Source organism: Mesoplodon densirostris, chromosome 15 (genome assembly GCF_025265405.1).
Source record: "Mesoplodon densirostris isolate mMesDen1 chromosome 15, mMesDen1 primary haplotype, whole genome shotgun sequence".
Taxonomy (NCBI): Eukaryota; Metazoa; Chordata; class Mammalia; order Artiodactyla; family Ziphiidae; genus Mesoplodon; species Mesoplodon densirostris.
The window spans coordinates 48,255,210-48,279,003 of NC_082675.1; the positions used below are offsets into that span (position 1 = coordinate 48,255,210).

Sequence of the window (23,794 nt, forward strand, 5' to 3'; positions counted from 1 at the left end):
TTGTATTGAGAAGATATAGAACATTTCCATCATTGCATAAAGTTCCATTAGACAGCATTAGATGATATTTGTATTGTAATAGGATTTATTCAGCAGGCAAGTAAAACAAGCAGACAGTTCGTGTAGAAAAAAGAAAGTGTCATATTCTTATATTACGGGTAAGCAACTCCATTTTTTAAGGAAAAAAGAAAAAGTGAATATGGAATAATTGATACTTGGACAGCTGCTCACAGGAAGTCTCACTTGTTGAATGGCCTATTGTTTTCTTCTTAAGGTCACCTACACCACTGTTTTTCTGTAATTTGGACAAAGGATATTGTATTCAATTTTTGTACACTGAAAATTAGTACCACAGAAAACTAGCCTATGTCCGATGCCAGGCATCACTATGGAAAAATATGGCTTACTTTACCTGCATCTGGTTGAGATACACCTCGTATAGAATCAGTTAATTTTTTGGTCCCTTAATACTGTGAAGGAGGTAAATGCTACAAAGTGACAAATGAGATCAAGAAATCTGTGAGCTACAATCTCTCTCCTCCTCTTCAGATCTAATCATATAGATGAATAAATTGCTATAAAAAATACCAAAAATAAAACTAAAAACAGTGACTGAATCATTTTTTTAATCTCATGTACTCTGTGTTCAAGTAGCAAGAAATTTAATTCCAGTCCAACCAGTCTCCTGTGATTTTTTTTTCCCCTTTCATCTAAGATATTTTTAATGCTCAGAGGTGTTATAATAGAAAAGCATGTATTTTTGCCTGGTTTATACCCATCATCCTTACCATTACAACAAGACAAAAGCATTAAAGTAAAATTAATCATGTCAAAAGACTTTAGCAAAAACAAGTGAGACCATGTGTAAAGCATCGCTTTGTCTAGTGTGAAGTCACGCTCTGATTAAAAACATATAATGAAAGTGAAAGTGATACATCATTGCCTTAGCAGTAGGATTTTCTGAAAGTGCTTTGTGGTTCTCAACATAAAAATGTGGCAAGATTTTCGTCTTTGAAACTCACAATGATTATTGTTCTAGCTAAATAACTGGAATTCAATCTTAAAATTTTTTCTTTAAAGAAATTAAGACTTAAGGACCAAATAAGGCATGTCAGTAGGATTAATAATTAGCACACACTGTAAGCAGTAGTTTGCCTTGACATCCAGACACAGAGATAAGAAAGTATCTGCTCAACACTCCCCTTTTACAAAACCATCTGTAGTGCCAGCTAAATACAGACAGGCCCTTCAGGTATCTTCTATGGAGCATAACTGTTTGCTTCATCGAAAGCAATATCATTAATAAATACTAAGGTATGGTCATAGTATGATCATTACCCAGTAATGGAGTCATTTTTTATACGATACACAAAACCAAAAATTCTAACTGGCCAGATAGTCACAAAATATAGATTTAGTTCCTTGACGCCACCACAGAGTCATGTTGTGAGTCTGAAAAGGAACAGTTTGCTAATTTGCACTCTTCCTTAATTACTCCTTTATTTTGATGGAGTTATTTGCATATAATAATCACTGCCCTAGGTTTTCATTTTTTTGTGTTGTAATTTTGAAAGTCATTTCAATTCCTTTTTTATCATCTTTCTCAATGATAAAAACCATCCTGTTCTATGGGAATTATGTGTATCTATAGGATTTATATCTATATTTGTTTTTGTATAACTATATTATAGATGCATACCAGTTGACATATAATGAACAGTAGAATTAGTAAAAATTACATAAACTAGGACATATTTAAACTATTTGAGAGGAGTCCAAATTAGAAAAATTTCCTCTCAAATGCATTATAATAATATTTGGAGTGTACTTTAAAACTTTTCCTTTATCGTAGAGGCATCCAATCTTCTGTGAATAAAGATCAGCCCCGACAATAAAGTCACATTGATACAGGAAGAGATAGAAAGATGCATGGATCAGCTACAACTTCTGACTGATAACTGCTCATAGGAGGAGTGAGAATACTTTGCATGAAGAAGAGTGAACCAAACATTTGTTGAACATAAGGGTGCACTGTTGTAATCATTAGGGCTATTGAACAAATATTTTGATTATCCTTCTGAGAGCTTGGGAGGGTTGCATTTCTCCACCTACTTTGAAGTTAGGTGTAACCATGTGATTTGTTTTTGCCAATAGAATATGTTAATTCAGGCCAGAAGCTTAAAGAGTCAGTGTGAAATTTTTCTCTGCTCTGCCTTGGCAACCGGAATGAGGCAAATAGTGGAATTTCCATCAATCTGAGTACCAGAGGAGGAGAAATGGAATACAGACCTAGATAACTTACCATAGACATGTGACATGAAAAGAAATAAGTCTTTACTTATATAAGCCACTAAGATTTGGGGATTGTTGTTATGACTGCCTAACCTAGCCTAGCCTCTAAAAGATATAGGCATTGGTTCTAAGAGGGCCCAGTGGCTGATGACAAGGAAACTGATCCTGGAAGGTGGAAAGATGGAAATGCACATCATGGTATGGAAAACCACTAGGTAAAAACTGTTGTTTGCTTTTACTTGGATGGTTAATCAGTTATTTAATAAACTTCCACCTCCAAGGGAAGAGGTTGGAAAACAGAATGTTGATAGTGTGTATTGGTTGCTGTTGGCTGTGCTTGGCAAGATCTGCAAAGAAGAGGTGATCTCACAAAAAACATCGGCCTATTTATAAGTAGGAGTGAAAGAAATAGTCTCAAAATCTAGGAGCGTGCAGCATTGGAAGAAGCAATGTTTTTCAGTCTCATCTGGGAAAAGATGAAATTGAAAAGAATTTTGAGCAAAAAAAGTAAATTAAAAGTCAGCTTCTGAGGGCTGGGATGAATTGGGAGATTGGGATTGACATATTCACACTATTAATGTTATGTATAAAATAGATAACTAATGAGAACTTACTGTATTGCACAGGGAACTTTAGTCAGTGCTCTGTGATGACCTAAAAGGGAAGGGAATCCAAAAAAGAGGGGATATATGTATACGTATAGCTGATTCACTTTGCTGTACAGTAGAAACTAACACAACATTGTAAAGCAACTATACTCCAATAAAAATTTAAAAAAACAACTCAGCTTCTGTCCATCAACAGAGGAATGGATAAAGAAGATGTGGTACATATATACAATGGAATATTACTCAGCTATCAAAAAGAACAAAATAATGCCATTTGCAGCAACATGGATGGACCTAGAGATTGTCATACTGAGTGAAGTAAGTCAGACAGAGAAAGACAAATAACATATGATATTGCTTATAGTGGAATCTAAATACAAATGAACTTACCTACAAAACAGAAACAGAGTTATAGATGTAGCAAACAAACTTATGGTTACTAGAGGGTAAGGGTGGGGAGGGACAAATTGGGAGACTGGGATTGACATATTGACAAACTACTATATATAAAATAGATAACTAATAAGTACCTACTGTATAGCACAGGAAACTCTACTCAATACTCTGTAATGGCCTACATGGGAAAAGAATCTAAAAAAGAGTGGATATATGTATATGTATAACTGATTCACTTTGCTGTACACCTGAAACTAACACAACATTGTAAATCAACTATACTCCAATAAAAATTTTTTAAAAACCTCAGCTTACTGACAAAGAAAATAAAAGTACGGCTTTTGGAGTTCAGAGTTTTTGAGCACGAGTCACCAGTTCTCCTTGCTTGGCCCTCCAATAAACCTTTCTCTGCTCCGAACTCCAAAAAAAAAAAAAAAAACAGAAAAAGTATTGCTTTCACAGTAATTTTACCACCTTAGAGTATCTTAGAAGAAAGTTTCAATGAAAGGAGAGACACCCAGTAAACTCTTCTAACTCAGGGAAAAGAGTAAAAAGGGAGCTTTCCGAGCAGAGCCAGGTAGATAGACAAATATATAGAGTATTAGGGAAGGAGAGAAAAGAGAGAAGAGAAAAATGGCTATAAGAAAACAAAGGAAAAAGCAATATAAGAAGTATATCAGAAAAGTGCATATGGTCACTAGCCATGGAGTAGATGGAAATATAAATATAAGAAGACAGCTAAGTCTTTTAGAGGGTGAATTACCAAAAGATTCACCAGTCTGGACTACAAGAGCCTGTGACAATTAGAGACTTAAAATAACCATTGTCCCCTAAATGTCTTAGCCATGAAATGTACTTAGAAAACTCTTCCACTCCTAGGAAGTGTACAATCCTCAGGTTCACTTCAGATAAGGAAGATAATGAAAAAAGAAGAATCTTCCAAACAGTGGATCCATGGCCATGGAGAACAAAGGCTGATGAGCAGAATTAGGGAGGACTCTCATCAAGGAACACAACTTTGCATAGGCACCCTTCCAAATGTCTGTTTGGTGGGATTGCTAAATTGCTATGCTCTTTCTAAATTAAAGAGTTTGCTGTGTTCATACTGTCCCTAATCTATCACTGTGCATTTTGTGTTAGGGAGCCAGATAATTTGTCTCTTTATTTGGTTTCCAGATCAAGAGGAGTCTCAAATGAACCCTGTGACTGAGCAGAAATGACAAATGTCATTTTTAATTGCCAGTGCAAGATGCTTGCAGCTCATTTTTTCCTCTGCTGTGCTGATGGTAGAAATGCCTGTTAAGGTAGAGCCTCATATGCCTGGATCCCTGAATGACTCAGACATCCTCTGCCAACCTGTGCTGGCATTTAGCATGAGTTAGAACTAAGTTTTTTGTTGGTTTAAGATGTTGGAGTTGTTTGTTACCACAGCATAATCTAGCCCATCCCAACTGATACACATAGCTTCATGCTAGAAATAGAAATTTCATCCTGAGTCAAAAGTGTGTCTTCTTCAGATGGCCAAGAGGCACATGAAAAGATGCTCAATATTGCTAATTATTAGAGAAATGCAAATAAAAACTACAATGAGGTGCCACCTCACACTGGTCAGGATGGCCATCATTAAATGTCTACAAATAATAAATACTGAAGAGGGTGTGGAGAAAAGGGAACCCTCCTACACTGTTGGTAGGAATGTAGGTTGTTGCAGCCACTATGGAAAACAGTATGGAGATTCCTAAAAAAGTAAAAATGGAGTTGCCATATGATCCAGCAATCCCACTCCTGGGCATATACCCAGAAAAAACTATAATTAAAAAATATACATACACCCCTATGTTCACAGCAGCACTATTTACAATAGCCAAGACATGGAAACAACCTAAATGTCCATCAACAGATGAATGAATAAAGAAGATGTGGTATATATATACAATGGAATACTACTCAGCCATAAAAAGAATGAAATAATGCTATTTGCAGCAACACAGATGGACCTAGAGATTATCATACTAAGTGAAGTAAGTCAGAAAGAGAAAGACAAATATCATATGATATCACTTACATGTGAAGTCTAAAATACAACACAAATGAACATATTTATGAAACAGAAACAGACTCACAGACATAGAGAACAGACTTGTGGTTGCCAAAAAGGAGGTGGATGAGGAGCGAAGGATTGGGAGTGTGTGTGGGATTAGCAGGTGTGAACTATTATATATAGGATGGATAAACAACAAGGTCCTACTGTACAGCACAGGGAACTATATTCAATATCCTGTAATAAACCATAATGGAAAAGAATATGAAAAAGAATATATATAACTGAGTCACTTTGCTGTACAGCAGAAATTAACACAACAGTGTAAATCAACTATACTTCAATAAAATTTAAAAATATATATGTAATTAGATTAAAAAATAAAATGTATAACTGTTACAAAAAGAAAAAAAAGTGTGTCTCCTTCCCCAAACCTTTGATGATAGGAGCAGAAGACAAGATTCGCTACTTTTTGGTTATAAAACAATACAAAATGGAGTCAAATAGAATAAAAATGTATCAAGGGGCTTCCCTGGTGGCACAGTGGTTAAGAATCTACCTGCCAATGCAGGGGACACCAGTCTGAGCCCTGGTCCAGGAAGATCCCACATGCCGCGTACCAATTAAGCCCATACGCCACAACTACTGATCCTGCGTTCTAGAGCCTGAGCCACAACTACTGAAGCCGGCATGCCTAAAGCCTGTGCTCCTCAACAAGAGAAGCTGCTGCAGAGAGAAGGCTGCGCACCACAACGAAGAGCAGCCCCTGCTCACCGCAACTAGAGAAAAGCCCACATGCAGCAACGAAGACACAACATAGCCAAAAATAAAATAAATTAAATAAATAAATTTAAAAAAATGTATAAGGGAACAACTATATTACAGATGCTGAGCCCAGAACTTTATTGTATTCTTTTATTTAATATTCACGATAAATCTAAGAGGTGAGTATAATTATATTCACAGTGCAGATGAGAAGGATCAGAGAGGAAGCAGCATGACCAAAGGCTCACGGTCAACAACGTCTGGGGGTATATTTCCATTTAGATCTGTCTGTCCTGAGAGATGTTGCTCTGTGTGTGTGTGTGCGTGTCTGTGTGTAGTTTCATTCTTGCCACTGCTTCCGAGACAGATTTAAAATGTCAAGAAATCTTCATTGAATTATGGCTTGTCAGTAATCTTACATGCAAATTTCATCACTTACACATCTTAATTTGCAGTTTAGTTCATAAACCAATATTATATTCTTGACCTCTAGGAATAGGATATTTATTCAGTTAACCTGTACTAGTTCTACTCTCTGAACGTGGAACTAATCCAAGTGCATTGGATCCATTTAGATTTTCATGGGTGCAATGGGTCGGCACAGATTAAATCCCATTCATCTGCTTGGAGTCTTGACTAACAGCACTTGTTGGTCAGACAGACTGGTGTGGTACGCGAGGCAGAACTGTTTGAGAGAAACACAGAGACCAGTGTTCTATTCCTCATCCTGCCACAAAATCATCATGGGACTCTGGGTATGACACCTCTGCTCTTTCAGTCATTTAAAGTAAAAACCAAAATTGTGAATGTGCCATAGAAGTGCTTCCATGGTCTGGTTTCTGCTAATGTCTTTAACCATATATCATATCTTTCTCCCCCTCACTCCTTGAGTTCAGCCATGCACCTTCTTCCTACAGGGTCTTAGGACTTACTTTTAACTAACCTGAAGCAACTGTCTCTCATATCTTTACCTGAGCATCTGGCTACCTCTGTCTCATCCTTCAGTTCTCAGCTCAAGTGTTACTTCTTTGGTGATATCGTCCATGACTCCTACACTAGATCTGGTCTCTCCATTACACGACTTTATATATTTTATACCCTTCCTTCAGAGCACTATCACATTTTGCTATTATATATTGCTATCTGGAATTATTTACTAATGCTGATTCCCCCACTAAATCCTAAGCTTGGTGAACACATGATGCTATTTTCTTTGACTCAGTATTGTTTCTTCTGTATCTAGGACAATGCCTGCTACATAGAAGGTATCACTTATATTTGTTAAATGAATGAAATTAATGTGTAAAATGAGAGGGTTGGGTGAGAAGATCATTTAATCTTTCAGTGCTCACATTCAACGGTTTGCTGGACTTCGCCTGCAATTTGCCTAGGATTGACACAGAGCAAATCCAAGCAACCCGTATCACTCATACCTCCTTCACGCCAGATTCAGTAGCAAATACCACAGCTGGTGTGTAAAGAAGGCATCAGAATTATTGGTACCCATGTTGTTCTCTGGAGAAAAAGCAATTGCCATATTCAAGGGAGGTATATATAAACAAGAAATAAAGTCAACTGGTTTTTCTAGTCACCCAACTTACTTGAAATACAGTATATGGAGTGACCACCACACATTTTTTTTTAAAAAAATCTATGAAGAATCCACTAATGCACTGGTGCATGAATACACAGCAGCAAATAATTCAAAATATATAGCAATGTGCAGCCATGGATACCAAATTAGAATTGAGCTCATTGAAGGTAAAATTAGATGCTAACGTATTTTAAAAGTCCAAACACAATTCTCTCTCCTTCTTCTTTGTCCAATGTCCTGGAAACAATTACTCCATGAATTGAAATTCAAAGTTCCAAGCTAAGAGAGAAGAACTGCCATGCTATTTTTTTTTTTTTTTTTTTTTTTTTTTTTTTTTTTTTTTTTTTTGCTGTACGCGGGCCTCTCACTGCTGTGGCCTCTCCCGTTGCGGAGCACAGGCTCCGGACACACAGGCCCCGCGGCCATGGCTCGCGGGCCCAGCCGCTCCGCGGCATGTGGGATCCTCCGGGATCGGGGCACGAACCCGTGTCCCCTGCATCGGCAGGCGGACTCTCAACCACTGCGCCACCAGGGAGGCCCTGCCATGCTATTTTTTAAAACCTTTAGATCACTTTGTTTTCACTAACACCAAAAATAAAAATGCGAGGGGTACGTCTACTCTCAGTTCTTAATTCTTGAACCTATCTTAGGAATTCCTTGAAATGGTCCCATACAATAGGGCTCTTGGTTAAATCTCCAGCCCAACCACATACCTTCCCAACCTCAGGCTCTCCTATAGATGCACAAATTCATTTCAGTTTCTAGAAGACACCAAGTCTCTCTTGCCTTTTGGCACTCCCAGTACTGGACCCTTTTATTAAAATACTTTATCACCCACCTCTTTGCATCAATAATTCCTACCCGTTTTTTCCAGCTTTACAGAAGGTCACCTTTAGGAAAGCCTCCCTAACCTCCCACGTTTAGATGAAGGGCCCTTTTTGTGCTCCCATAGCAGCCCAGCTTCCCCTGTCTATCCCTCAGCACACCCTTACTGTAATTGTTTCCTCTGGTTCTTGGAAGGAGAGATGATCACATTCTACTTTACCACCCAACACAGAGTGGGTATGCAATAATTGCTTGCTACATAAAGGAATAAGTTCTGTAGTTAAGTCTAAATTCTTCCCAGGCATTTTGAGTCATTCTGGAAGCACATAGTTGTTTTCTGAGGTTCTCCAGCAACGAGAAGTGCACTATCTACAGACCCTACCTATCTGTCTAGAAATTAAATTAAATTAAACAATTTGTGGGTTTTGGTTCCTGGTAATAAAGATCATATGAATAGAGGATACCTACAGGTATAAAACCCTCAATTAAGCTTATTTTTTATTTCTTTCAAAACAAATTATAAGAAATGATTGTTTTCGACTAACTTGCCTTTCCTCTCAATATAACCTCAAAGAACAGAAATGAACTGAAATCAAGAAACAGAAGACCAAGAAAAAAGTCTGATCAAAACTGTCAATGTGCAGGTTTATTATTCCCTGAATAACCAGCAATTAAACCATTCTCCACTGCTCAAATATCAGATAAACATCAAATCTATATTTATCTTTTGGAACTGAAGTTCAATGTCTTAGATAAGATGTGTTTTCTCAGTAGTCTTTCTTCAACATTTATGGAAAGTATATTTTTTTAAAAAAATGAAGAGTCCATCAGCCTCTGATCTTTGTTACTCTCCTAAAAGAAATCGATGATGCCCAGCCCCGGAACCATTCCTGTGTGGTGGATGGGATCAAGTTCACGGTCCTCCATGAACCAGAGAAGACAACCCAGGAAACCTCTGCACCATGGTTTCTTTTATTTTCTACGAATGAAAAAATACAAGTCCCCAAGTCCTTGCACTACCAAGCAAAGAACAGAATTGTAAATTGAAAGGAAGAGGAAAAAAGGCATTTCCCCCTCCCTCTAATGAAGGGAACTGCAAGTGGCCAAAAGAAGGAACACACCTTTCTAACCTAGCTCTTCTAGTTTTTATTCTAACCTTATTAAAGGGAACTCCTCAGCAGCACATGGAGAGATAAATCTATATTTTGAAATCCTTTATCCTGGTATTGCTCACAGAAAACAATAAGAAGCATCTAATAAGTGGAATCTCTTATCTGAAATGTAGGAAAAAGGAAGTCAATTTCTGGGAAACACTTTACCGACCAGTAAAGAACGTGGTCAGTGGGGAACCCAAATAGAATAGACAGCCCCTCTGTACTGTCTCCTGGGAAGGAAGGTAAGCTGCTTCCACATGAAGACTTCATAAAAACTTTGATGTGTCAGTCATATGCTATGAAAGTACAGAGTAGCCATGGGAACTGTTTTGTTTGATCTTTAAACGAAGGATTTAGGACCTGCAAAGTGCAAGAGGCATGCTTTTTGCATTGGCCATTTTAGTATTCATGTCTCCTGTACTGCTTCCTAATAGGTTAAGAATGAAATGGCAGACTGCATGCAGGAGTGAGAAATGCAAGAAAAGCAGTACTGTAAAATAAAAATGAACAAAAGTGCATTTCAACTTCCCTTTCATTATTAACAGTCAAGAGAACAATGCCAATACTTAACATTTCACATTTACAAAAGGACCTACCGTCATTTTTACAGGGTATTTCTCAGTACTTTGCTGATAGAGGCTGGGAAATCTGTTACTATTCTTAATATTAATTCTATAATGTTAAACAAGTGATTTTTTTCCAAAGAGGAGGATAAAAATGAAGGTTGTGTTAGTATGTTACTAGGTCTTTTCAGTGAGAATAATCATCCCCTTTGCTGTTTGGGTAGACCAAGCCACTGGTTAGCTGACGGTTGAATTCTGTTTTCTTTATGTTAGGTAGAACCATTTTTTCACCTCCACTCCATTCAATTTCTTGTTATCTGTGGACCCCTTATATAGTGTTTCTAAAACATAAATAATATAACAGAATAAGAGCTAAAGAAAATTATGACTGACTTTCCTTTTAATTCTTCTTGGTTTTATTACATGTGTAAGTGGTGTGGCACCCATAAGTGGGCAGCTGTGCTCCTGCCCGTGGATGGCACCCTTCTAAAAGCAGCACGTCTGTGAGACAGGATGGAAAATATTTGCTCAAGCCAAGTGGGTAAAGGATTCTAAGATTCAGAGGCTCTAGCTAATCTCAGGTTTTAGGTTTTTGCTGGTTAGCTTATTTGTTAGTTTTTATGGAGAGAGTCATTCAGTAAATGAGCAGACGCCACACCAGGAACTGTTTCCTAGCATTAATTGTCATCCTCAACTCCCTGCCAATTAGCTTGGCAGTTCTTCGGGGTCAAAAAAAAAAAAAAATGACCGTGGGAAGCTCTGCAATCCCTAACGTTTCATTGGATGTGGAGAGAATTTGTATACTTTCTTATTCCAATGAGAAACATTTTTTCATTTATTATTAGATGGGCCAAAGAGTGTGGAAATTGATCAATTACCTGACATTTATTCAGTTTAGCCAAATAAGATGCCTTAATTAAAAAATACAAACCAGAAGCAGAAATCATCCAAATAAACTGTCTATATTTCTCCAATAAACCTAAAAAATATGCTTTCACTTGGGACCATGTAGTCACAGCCCAGCAAGTAATAAACTCTATTTTTTAAAGTACAAGCCAAGTGAAATGAAGAGTACAAGTAGAGTAGACATTTATTTCAAAGCTGTGAGCTGCCTGAGTATAGGAAAAAAGATTCAAGATCTTTGAAAATGTTCCCATTATCTGAACTTTTCTATACATTAATGTCTTTATTTCCTTCAATTTCAAATCTGATGAATGGAGTCAACAGAAACCCATCTATCTTTACTTCTTAGTCTGCAGATGACTACATTCAACATATAAAAACTAGAGAAAATGGTCTCCCTACTGAAGCAGTGGGTCTTTGTGTTGTGTCTGTTAAAATGTAATTTGTCTCCCCTCTTCCTGGAGAGCTTGAGTTGACTGAGGCCTCCAAGGTATAAAGGTACATACAGTTCTTACACTAATATAGGTAACAGTGTTACAACAATAGCAATAGTATCTGCAATTTACTGAGTTCCTGCTATGTGCTAGATGATTTACAAACACAATTTTATTTTAAAAGTACTCAAAGGATGCTGTAGAATGAAGAAACCATGACTGAGGACATGTATATGACTTGCTCAAGGTCACAGATGTGGGTTCGAAGCCAGGTCTGACTGACTCAAGTTCATGCTTTCTTACTACATCTTGCTAAGTAAAGAGTTAAATCAGGCAATATGAAAAATTGAAGTAGGGTGACCCTATGTTCCAGTCTATACCCGTTGCCCCAGCATAATTAACAGATCCCCATTTCATGCTCTAAAGTCTCCTAGGTTGCACAATAAATTGGATGATCACCCTGTCTCTGAACAAGGCTTGAAATGAGCCTAAGACTTTTCTTAGGTATTGTTCATAATGCTTTAATTAATCTTTTTGCCTTTAATGTAGGGCTTCAAACCACTAGAAAATTGGACCTTGCCTGATGTATTTGGGAGAAGAGATGGATTTGTGAGTGAATACCATTTATCGCTTGGGTGTAATATCTCCCTGCCCCTTGGCCTCTGTTTCTCTGTCATCTCTCATCAAGAATCTCTTGTTCTTCCTCTTTCCTCTCTCCTCCTCCCCGTATCCATGTCTACTTCTGTGTAGGCTTTCTCTACTGGTCAAGTGTCAGAAAATTGATTCTTTGGTTTTACTTTAGCTTGAGTTTCTAACGAATCTTGAAAATACAGCTTGTTCAACTCATTCAGATGTCTAAACCACTATGAACGGTATTTTTGTCAAAAAGAGAATGAAAATCATTTGAAGGCATCTCTAACTTATTTTTCTTTCTTCCTTCCTAATCTGTCTTCTACACTCCATCACTTCATTACTACAACCAGAGTGTATAGGTGTCCAGGGAGCTTTCTCATTGCAGTTCCTGGACGATGCTACTGCAGGTTTTGCTGGGGTAAGCCAGCTCCAAAATGTATTATTTCAAGCACCACCTCACATGTCTTTGCTTCTCTCCTGCATTTATGGGCAAACTGTTGTCCTGTTTCTGTTATTTTAAAGGGCTTTCAGTAAGAGGAGAGGAAATGACTTTTAAAAAAATCTGCTAAAATATATAACTGCTTAAAAGACACATGCAATAAGAAAATCTAACTTTCACTTTTGTCGGTTTTAAATGTATGGCTTTGATTTATGGATCAAAATTGCTCATTTATTGTTTTATCTATACAGCTCTGGGCAATTTTGACAGTTAAAATTTAGTTTTATTGACCAGTGCAGCCACGGTCAATAAAGGGGACCGGTGCACACAGCCCGCTGCACTCAAGAAACAATGATTTTTGATTCCATGACCGAGTCAGATTGGGAATCATAACCGATGTAACCATAAGTTCCAAATCTCAGTGCCCAAGGCAAGAGGTTTGCTGTAAAACACAATCACCCTTTAAGGAGGGGAGGAGAAGAATCTTGGGTGGAAGTTTCAAGCACAATTTAATGCAGCAGGGAGAGGTCCTGGGTATATCTGTCCATATGAACAGTGGAGCAATGGAAGGGGATGGTTCTCTAAAGACCCAGGGCCACAGATTAAAGGTTAATGAGGAAAGATGCCTAAAAAGCAAAATGAACATTAGTTACAGAGACAATGAACATTAGTTACAGAGACAATGAACTAAACAATCATTTTGACATGAGAAAATTTACTAGTGCTATTAACCAAGCTTTCCCTTTTCCAAGAGCAAAACCATAATGGAAGAATTTCTTTTGGTCTTCCCTCCCCCTCTGTGGCAACACACACAGAAACACCAACTCAAGTGCACTGATTTTAGGCCAGTTTTAATTTAGGCCTCTTCCACTACCAAATCGGTCACTCTGCAATGTTAATTTAGTCTTTTACTTTAAATCCCCTGTGATACATAAACACACCTCCAAAGGGTAACAAATCAATAAAATGTCTAATTTGATTAACCATGTTTTCAAATTCATCAAGATAGCTCTAACCTGAAATAAATAGGTGGGTAAATAAACAAAGAAAGGCACTCACTTGTGAGGATTTTCCATGTCTTCTTTTCATCATCATAGTACTGAACCAAATTGCTGGGGAGCCGGTCCGGCCCAGGAGGCAATCCACCAACCAACAACAGCATTTTCTTGTTAGAGCGAATTCTTCACCCAAAACAAAAGAGGAGATGAATAACCACATTATTGTAGAGCCTCTTTAGTGGCAACAAAATCATAACCATCAAAAGAATGTTCCCTGCTTGCAGATTTCTATTTCATTTTTTTCCTGTTTCTTCTCCCATTCATGTCTCAACCATTTTTTTTGAACCAAGCAGAAAAATGATCAGAAGCATGGCATATCCCCATACTCAAGGAATAATAAGCTCCTTTTATGCAATTTGTTAGAGGTTCATTCTAGAATGACCTTTTTCTTATATTATCCCTTTAAATCATCACTCTTTACAGCTGAGTACACATGAAATGCTCTGGAGTTGTACTAAGGTTACGCATTAAAGTTGCATGTCAAAAATCGTATTAGTCAAAATCATTATTATAAACCATTCTCCACTCAAAGAACCTTGAAAAAATTAAGGTTATGCAGAGACTTTGTGAGCCAACTCTTTAATCACCCAGCGAACTTCAAATACCAGTTTGGTACAATTAGTAGCACAGGGCTAACTGGGGTGGGTTCACCAGCACGAACAGGACTTTTTGTTTAATTTATCTGAGACTTCTGCCTTCATCCTCTTCCCAGCTCCTCCTCCCCCTCCCCCCATCCCAGGGCACCAGGGGCGACACAGCAGCACCAATTGGTAAAAATGAGACTGTGAGGTTGTTTTGAGCCTCCCCAGAGTGGAGCCCTGCCAACGCTTGCCACTGATCCAGCGGCATGAACTTGCTCAGCTGTGCAAAGTCACTCTAATTCCCTCCCTCTGTTTTTCTACCTTCTCCCCCCAGGGGGCAACCATTGAAAGGAGTGACTACCCACCCATCAAGAGCTGGCAATTCGCTGCTATTAACCGTGACTGTGATTCCCAGTCTGCCTGGCAGTTCCTGAGAACAGGCCTGCAATGTCTCATATGCAGTAAAAGATATAAGATGCACCCTAGCCGGCACACTCGACCTGATGGATGTATGACCCTTGGGAACAGTAATGGATTGAGCTCACTTGCGATTGGACGGAGGAGGGGAGACCCAGCCCCCTACAAGGGCCCTGCTGACTTAACGGTTGCTTTACATATAATTGAAACTTTCGTTCACCTGAAAGGCTGAAGGTGGTGGTGGAAGAAACGAAACAACCATGAGTGAAGGAAAAAGTCAGTAAATGTAAAAGGGTTCCTCTTAAATTTGATCACCACCCACAGCGTGGCTCAGAATCTATTATTACATATTCAGCCGGTCGTTCTGATTCAAGGACGCTTGGCGAAGTATGCCCTAGTGGAGAAGCACTGTTTGTTGGTTAAGAACCTAACATTCGGAGAGTTAACTGAAGACAGTTAATGACATTTCCATGGGAAGGAAGGGAACAAGAGAATTCCTTTAATGAAACTCTGGTGCCATAGAATGCCTCGTATATGCCTCAGCAGAAAAAAATACTTTCTGGAAAACCTCCTATCAGGGACTCATGCATAGGGGGAGCTGTACTTGTAGAAGAATGTTCAATGTGATATCAGCTTGCTATGTTAATTTTGCCACAAACAAAAATACTCGACTTCTTTGAAGCTGAAGTACTTTAGAACTGTATGCCTTATAGATCAGTAGTTGGGAAACAAAAACAATACAATAGCAAAGAGCTCCATATTTTGAGGATGTCGACGATTGGGGTGGTTTGTTGACAGGGGTTAAGAAAATTCAGTGCAGTAAGTACCTCTCTTTTATTTGCAAACAATACATAATTCATGTGCCATATAATCTCCTAAATGCCTGGTTACAAAACTAATATAAGACATTTTTTTCCCGTAGGTTTAGCTCAAATAATCAACCACTCTGTGAGTATAAGCTAAGATGAAAGCCTCTATATTTTTACATGGCTGTCGGTTTCCACGTGTAGACAGACCTGTTCAATGGGAAGTCACGATTCTGTGGCTTTCGTGATCTGACACATGTATGTGCTCTAGACTGAAGGTGGGGACAGATGGACCGTATCTACCGGTTAGACATAGAGTCAAGGACTCATTGGAATGGTGGTATGACCGAAGCAATGTAATTAAATCTTTGTTTTAATATTTAAATAAATGTACTGCTTTTAAAATGTGTTTCATGAGTGACAAAGGGAGATAAATGCATTGGCTCAAATATGTTTGTAAGGGCGTTTCATTCATTGATAAGGCCAGTTTCCCTGGACCAATCCCATTGGTGATTTTCACCACCTCCTTAGATGGACCGTCTCTGCAGATGAAGAGCAGATTGACAGTCTTTGTCCTTTGTGCCCAAAGAGCCAGTCATTGCCATTTGTCCCCTAAGAACTGGACTGAGATTACCGATACATAAACCACTGATCAACTGGCAAATCGTAACAACTTCCACCCTGCCAGCAAAGACACTGTTTAAAGGTTAGCTGGCATAGCAGCTATGAGAGACTTCACGTCAACTAGGACAAGTCTCTAAACCACCCAGCCCTCCTGAAGAATTACATGGAAGTAAAGGAAATCCCAGCTCCCCTCATTGGCTGTGTGTTTTCTGTAAAGGAGCAGTTCTCCTAGTACATTACATTTGGCCTTCTCGGTGAGTGAAGACACATTCTAAAGCTTTTGCACTATTATATTTATATCAACATTCATTCAATTTATGACTTTCTTACTTGCAATATTTTGTTCCTAGAGTTTAGTGTTACTCAATGTTCCAACCCGGTATTAATATTATTTAATTCTAAATAAAGCTTAAAACTCTACCTTGTGAAGGTGAAGCACATAGAAAGCAAAAACAGGATAAAGCGTATGAGAAGTAGCATAGTACAGAAGAAAGAACACATAAAATAACAAAACACATTTAAGTGGTTTTCTCACCATTTTCTCCATTGACTCTCAAAACAGCCTTACATCATAGGTATAGTTCCATTTTATAGGAAAGTGAGAAAGTTCTTATAGTCAAATAAAGTGGCAGAAACAGTGTTCGGACCTAGACTTTCTAACTCTACCAGGTCCATGATCTTTTTTTTTTTTTTTTCTTTTTTTTTTTTTGCGGTATGCGGGCCTCTCACTGTCGTGGCCTCCCCCGTTGCGGAGCACAGGCTCCGGACGCGCAGGCCCAGCGGCCATGGCTCACGGGCCCAGCCGCTCCGCGGCATATGGGATCCTCCCAGATCGGGGCACGAACCCGTATCCCCTGCACCGGCAGGCGGACTCCCAACCACCGCGCCACCAGGGAGGCCCCATGATCTTTTTAAAATTCAAATTTATTTAAAAATTTTTTATTTTACCATAAATTCTGGTTAAGACCCAGGTGACCTGGATTCTAGGGCTGATTTTGCTATTCAGCAGAGTGACTTTGTATAATTTACTTGGCTTCTTGGAGCCTATGTTTTCTCATCTTTAAATAGAGGAGTAATATCTGATCTGCATCTTCAAAGGATTGTCATGAGGATTATGTAAAACAATGAAGTGAAAAGTTCTATGTAAACTCTAAGGTAAATTATTATTAATTTATCTTTAGTATTGACAATACGATGTGGGCTTTATTTCATTATGCCAAACCTGATTAGTTAAAAAAGAAAAGTAGTATTTTTCACAGAGATACTTGTTGAGTTCATATATATAAATACAAGTTAATTAAGAGGGTTTCACTACCTACCTGTTATCTTATAATTGTATGTTCTTAGAAAATTATCATTTTAATTATATTGGCTATTTTGAGCCTTGTTATAAGAAAATATACATCAGACATCACGTAAAACGGTGAACATTTCTGGATCCAAATAAAGAGACCTAATAGAGATTACTCTACATTTCTTATTTCTTAAGAATAAAACAAATGAGAAAAAACAGCACATATTTTACTTTGATATAAATGCAATGTCAACTATTCAATTACTCCTAGAAACTAATACATGTGAATAATTTCTGTGGAAAAGCTTCCATTCTTTTTACAGCGTGCAATTATAATAGTGACAATGACAATAATGACAGATAATAATGGATGCATATTGGATATCGAAACCTCTGATTATCATGCCATTTATTTGATGTGTGTGAACTTCAATTTGAAAACACCATGAAAAAAGATACCTTGTGAACTAGAAAAGTAAAATTAGAAGAATCTGAATTAACTTGCTGAAGGGGGTTTCAATTATTCTCTTCTAAACAATTCCAGTGGAGCCTTACAGGTTTAATTTTAGATTAGGCAAAATCTACAATATTGCAATAATTAGAGTTCCTTCATATGGCAACATAGTATACTTTTTAGAAGCTCTTTACACAGGAAGCCAATTTAGCCAAAATTAATCTGTTCTCTTTAAGTCTGTTAATATTTTAAAAATACTCCTTTTTACTCCTCATCTTAGCACCACTTAGACCAAAGTAATATATTTAAGAGTTAAATAATTAGAGAAACTTAAAAAGCTGAGTATGTTGTGATTAATAATATTATTTAGATGCCTTTGGGTCCCTAGATTCTTGCAAAGAAAAATATAAGGTTAAAAAGGCGATGGAATTTGAAGGTCTCCTTTGTTCCAGCTCAGTAATTGCCCAACATTTACCATGTGTCACATTTGTGCGTGTGTGTGCGTGTGTATGCGTGTGTGCTCGCGCGCATAGGTACTTTGGTTCCAGGGATGAATGACTGAAGGATAACCTAAAACCTCCTGGTGTAAACAAATTTTTCATCATACTGGTGTTCTAAGTATGGTAAAGTCTCATTTATTTATATTTCAGTGATTTGGAACTTCAATAATTGGGAAACAGGCCAGATAAAGTTTTCCTTCCCAGGATACATATAAAAATTTTTTATTAACTAGATTGCAAGAAGCGTTTTAACCAATTTAAGAAATCAGCTGGTCTGCTGGCACTTTAGAGCCACCCATGTACATTTAGGCTAAGTTCAGTTTGCAGATAACAAATCATTATTTATTTATTAAAGAAAATGTTCTGCAATATTCTTAAGAATCATTAAGTCAGAGAGTTAGAAGAGAACTTTGAGGTCATCTCACTCAGGGATTTCCAAGTCTGGCAAGTCATCAAAATCATCTGAGGGGATTAAAAAATTAAGATTCTTGAGATAGATTCTTAGGTCCCAATTCCCGGAGATTATGATTCAGTGGGATGAAGCCTTAAAAATCAATAATGTTTCACAGTTTTCTGGTTGATTCTGACACACAGCCAGACTTGAGGCCACTGATTTGGTCCAGTTCTCTACATAATGTAGAAATCCTTTCAACAGTTTTTTTTTATAAGTATTCTTATTAATTTGGAAATTTATAATGAAGTGGACCTTAGTTTTTCAAATGCACTCTGTTGTGGAAAGTTGTTGGATAGTTGTGTTAGATTGATTTTTTTCTCCTTATGCTGAGCTGAGAATCTGCCAAAGTCTTTCAGAGAAAAAGAGCAAGGTGCTGTCATGGCAGCACCTCCGATAATGGCAGATAGTTGCTATATGTCTTCTCTTTAGCATGTTGAAAATTTCCATTTCTTTCTGAAAAAAATTCCAGTTTCCTTATTAAAAATGTACTCAATATACCTTATTAGAACTGTACACAATATAACAAATATGATATTGATATGTGATGTGATGTATTTTTTTAAGGGTTTTTAAAAATCACAATGGTCTTTCAGCTGTCACAATGCAGTGCTGGTTCCTGTACAGCTTCCAGCTGACTACAAATACAGATTGTTTTTATTTTTTTATTTTTATTTATTTATTTATTTATTTTTTTCAGATTGTTTTTAAAAAACCAACCCAGGTTGTCAAGTCAGGCGTTTCCCTCTCCTATATTTCTACTAGTTAAGTAATTTAAATATCAATGCATTACCCTTTTTAAATGCTTTTATATCCTCTACTGATTGAGACACTGTTTCAATTAATTTATCATTTAGCAATTATTAATTGAGTTTCTACTATGTTCCAGTTTCTACTATGTTCTAAACACTAAAGGTCACGGTGCGAACAAGAGGAATAAATTCCCTGTTCTTCATGGCAGTTACTTCCATTCTAGTGGGGATATCTACTGGAAATATCACAATTCTCCAAGCAGGACAGCCTGGTTGTTAAGAGTATAGGTCTCACAATTGGGGTCAGACTTTTGGCTTCAGCTCTTCTGAGATGAGTGACCTTGGGCTAGCTTCTTTGTCCTCTTGAATCTCGTTTGTAAAACTGGGATAAGAGTAGACCTAAGGCATAGGTTTGTTTAATCTTCAGGATTAAAAAAAATATATGCAAAGCATTTACAGCAGTGCTAATTAAATGCTGTCTATCACCATCCTCCTCCTCCTCTCATCGCCATCATCCTCAGTATAGCTATTCCTTTGTGTAATCTGCAGGTTTGATAAGCGAGTAGCCCATGTCCCCATCCAAATTGTATTACTTAGAAGTAATAGCATCACATTTCCATGGTTTAGATATTTCAGTCATCCCAACTCGTTCTCTCTGAAATGATACATAAATACTGGGATTTTTACTCTGTAATTCCCCATATATGGTCTTCAGAGGAGTACTGCCATTTTTTTTTTAAACAAAAATGTAATGGAAAAACTAAGCAGTTTTGAAGGGGCACTGTAAATGGAGGTAGATAATAATTATTCCCTCTTTTAAAGGCTGAGTTAATTTTAATTTGAGAATCAGCCAGACCTGGACTGAAGTTCTCTTTTTACCACTTCATACGTTTATATACTTGGGCTGGTATTCAACCTCTTGAAGCCTCAGTTGCCTCATCTGTAAAGTGGGAATGTTGTGAGGGTTAAATGAAGTCATTTAAGCATAATTTGGAAAAGAAATGGCTGCAACTCATACACAAAATCACCTCCTAGAGCTAGTCTCTTCAACCAACGAAAGGCACTTTGTGCTGCTGTTGCCTTTAAAGATGAATGTCTCTGCACAGTGAGGGGAGACAAAAAACTGATGCTCTCGGGACTTCCCTGGTGGTGCAGTGGTTAAGAATCCATCTACCAATGCAGGGGACACGGGTTCAAGCCCTGGTCTGGGAAGATCCCACATGTCGCAGAGCAACTAAGCCCGTGCACCACAACTACTGAGCCTTCGCTCTAGAACCCTCAAGCCACAATTACTGAAGCCCGCATGCCTAGAGCCCGTGCTCCGCCACAAGAGAAGCCACCACAGTGAGAAGCCTGCTCACCACAACGAAGAGTAGCCCCCGCTCGCCGCAACTAGAGAAAGCCCGCGCACAGCAAAGAAGACCCAACGCAGCCAAAAATAAATAAGTAAATAAATAAATGTATAAAAACAAACAAACAAACAAAAAACTGATGCTCCCAACATGATCCAGTAGGGAGAGGCTGGAGAAGACTGGAAGAAGTTACGCCTCTTTCCCACGACTTTCCAACTTCAGTGAACTTTGCTAACCCTATGATGGCTTAGCATTTTATACAAGCGGTGAGTGAATGGGCAATTTCACATCTGGTGGTACAGCAGTGGTGTTTGGTAGTGATCCGGAGGCAGGGAAATTCGGGAAGATGTAAAGCCCTGGGGATTCGCAGAGACAAAGACAGGTTTTGGATTTCCACAGGCCTTTGGATTGAAGGGGTTTGCAACAATTTTACCAGATTTTTTACCAGAACTGAAAAGCCACCAGCTGACATCTGAGTTGCATATGGAAAATATGTATGTAGTTCCCATAGTAATCAATCGATAAATGACAATGATTATTATTATGCATAATTATTAAGCTTACAAAGCACTCATTTGAAAATCCATCTTTGGAATTTTGGCAGTTTCTTTTACTGTTTAGAAGCCTTTTCAGGTACCATAGGTACACTGTTTATAAACAGTCAGAATGTTTACTGCACAAGCAAGTTTAACAAAAATATAAAACCACTGGGCTTCCTACAATGGCATTGGTCTAGATCTCATTCATAAATTCAACCCACTCATTCTTGGCTGCCATCTCTCTCTGTTAAGGAAGTCCCCAAACCTTAGGATATCCAACTCTCCAAACTGTATGGTAATCTTGACTCTTCTCTCATTTTCCTGCTATAGTCAATGTTATACCAAATCCTATGAATTCTAGAGCTGTAACATGTACACACTGCTACATTTAAAACAGATAATCAACAAGGACCTACTGTATAGCACAGGGAACTCTGCTCAGTATTCTGTAACAACCTAATTGGGAAAAGAATTTGAAAAAGAATAGATACATGTATATGTATAACTGAATCACTCTGTTGTACACCTGAACCTAACACAGCATTGTTAATCAACTATACTCCAATATATATAAAAAATATATCTCTTCATTTCAACCAAGCTGCCAGTAGCCTGATTCAGCTGGGTTGACTTTCTCTTGAGCTTTTGTAATAGTGATGTCCTTGCTTTGTGAGCTTCTGCTCCCATCTAATTTACCCTACATGCTTTGTCAAATGAATTTCAGCAAAGCCTGACATTAATGATCGATTACTTCAGTCCTCTTTTTATAAACTATCAAAGAATTCCCCATTACTTATCCTTGATAAAATGCACATATCCTCTACATTATAGCCTCCTTTTTCTCTCTTTGTCTCTGTCTCTCTCAAACACTCTCTCTCTCTTTCTCTGTCATAGGTAAGTGCCTTGCTTGCGATTCTTTTCACAGATAAAACAGTTTCTGAGTTAAGAGCTGAAAAACTTGAAAGAGGAATTTCAGATGGAAACTGCTTAGACCATGGGGAAAAAGTAAACAGAGAAAGATCCCAAATCAGTAGCCAAGAGGAGACTTTCCAGATCAGCTAGCCTTCCCTAAACTTCCAGCTAGAAGGGTACCCAAAAGTCCCCAGAGGAGAGCTGTTACCCCTTTCTTAAATTTTTCCAGAGAAGTAAACTTCCTGGAGAACTTGTTCCAGCTGATTTGCTGTTGTATTTAGGTTTTTTTTTTTTTTATTATTATCATAGCTGTTCTTGGTAATTACACAGCAGCTTTCATCAGAAGAGCCTTTAAATAGACCTGGTAATGCCTCTCCGAGGTAGGTAAACATAAAGTATCATTATCCCCATTTAACAGATGAAAGAATAGAGGAAAAAGGGTTTGGGCACCTTTTCCAGTGCCTCAGGATGGGTTTTATTTCTTCCATTTCACAGAGGAAATGTCTCTAGGGCTTTCGTACACAACCCTTCTGTGATTCTCAGGAATGGCCGAAAATGTCTTTGCTTCCATCTTCTGACACTTTTTCTCCCACCAGGAGTCTGGCTGCGTGGTGACTGGAGAATGGTCAGTCATATACAGTATTTAGTTTTCCTAAAATGGAAGTAACTTTAAGATTCATTTGATCATAAAGGCAACACAGGCTCACTGAGAAAAATTCTAAGTATAGTTAAACACAAAAAGGACTTAGTGCTACATAGGTACTCAGTAAATGCTTGTTGTAGGAATGAAGAAATGATGAATAAAAGAACGAACTGGTGAGAAGAGTCAAAGTCATTTGCAATTCCACTAATCCAGATATATGTCATTACAGATTCTTATCATCCTTTTTTTTTCCTCATCTGTTTTAAGGTCCAGTCAGTGGGTGTGGTGATGGGGGTGTCAAAAGGCAAAAGGGAAAGAGGAAAAGCCATGTTTCTGAACCAAAATATGCAAGAGTCAGAGGGTGACATATTGGAGAACAGACAGTCTTGTTGATTAACCCCGAAATCTAACCTGCTACCTAGGATCAGTGTTGTCCCCCAGAATGGGAGCTACCCACGATAGAAGGAAGTTTACCAAATTTCAGTTATTAGCACAATACAGGACTTTAAGAATCTTTGCCAATCCGTATATTATTTACTTAATATTTTATTTAAAACTGATCACTTTAAAATGCTTAATCCCGGTCTGTTTTAGTCTTTCCCAATGGTGGCTGCTCTTTAGAACCACCTGGGAGAGCTTTTATAAAATATTTAGGGTTGGGGCGCCTCTCAGAGATTCTGATTTCATGATCTACTGTGGGACCCAGCATCGGTGCTTTTTAAAAATCTTTTTAAGCTTTCTGTGTGATTCTAATATACATCCGG

General features: G+C 37.9%; 1 protein-coding gene across 1 annotated transcript in view; it reads right to left on the bottom strand.

Annotated features, from left to right (window-relative positions):
- The window catches only part of KLHL14 (kelch like family member 14), a 99,285-nt gene that overhangs the window by 57,256 nt on the left and 18,235 nt on the right, over positions 1-23,794 (bottom strand). Inside the window, exon 2 of the mRNA XM_060119555.1 lies at positions 13,707-13,828. Coding sequence (XP_059975538.1) covers positions 13,707-13,828 — 122 coding nt within the window. The remainder of the gene's footprint in view (positions 1-13,706; positions 13,829-23,794) is intronic.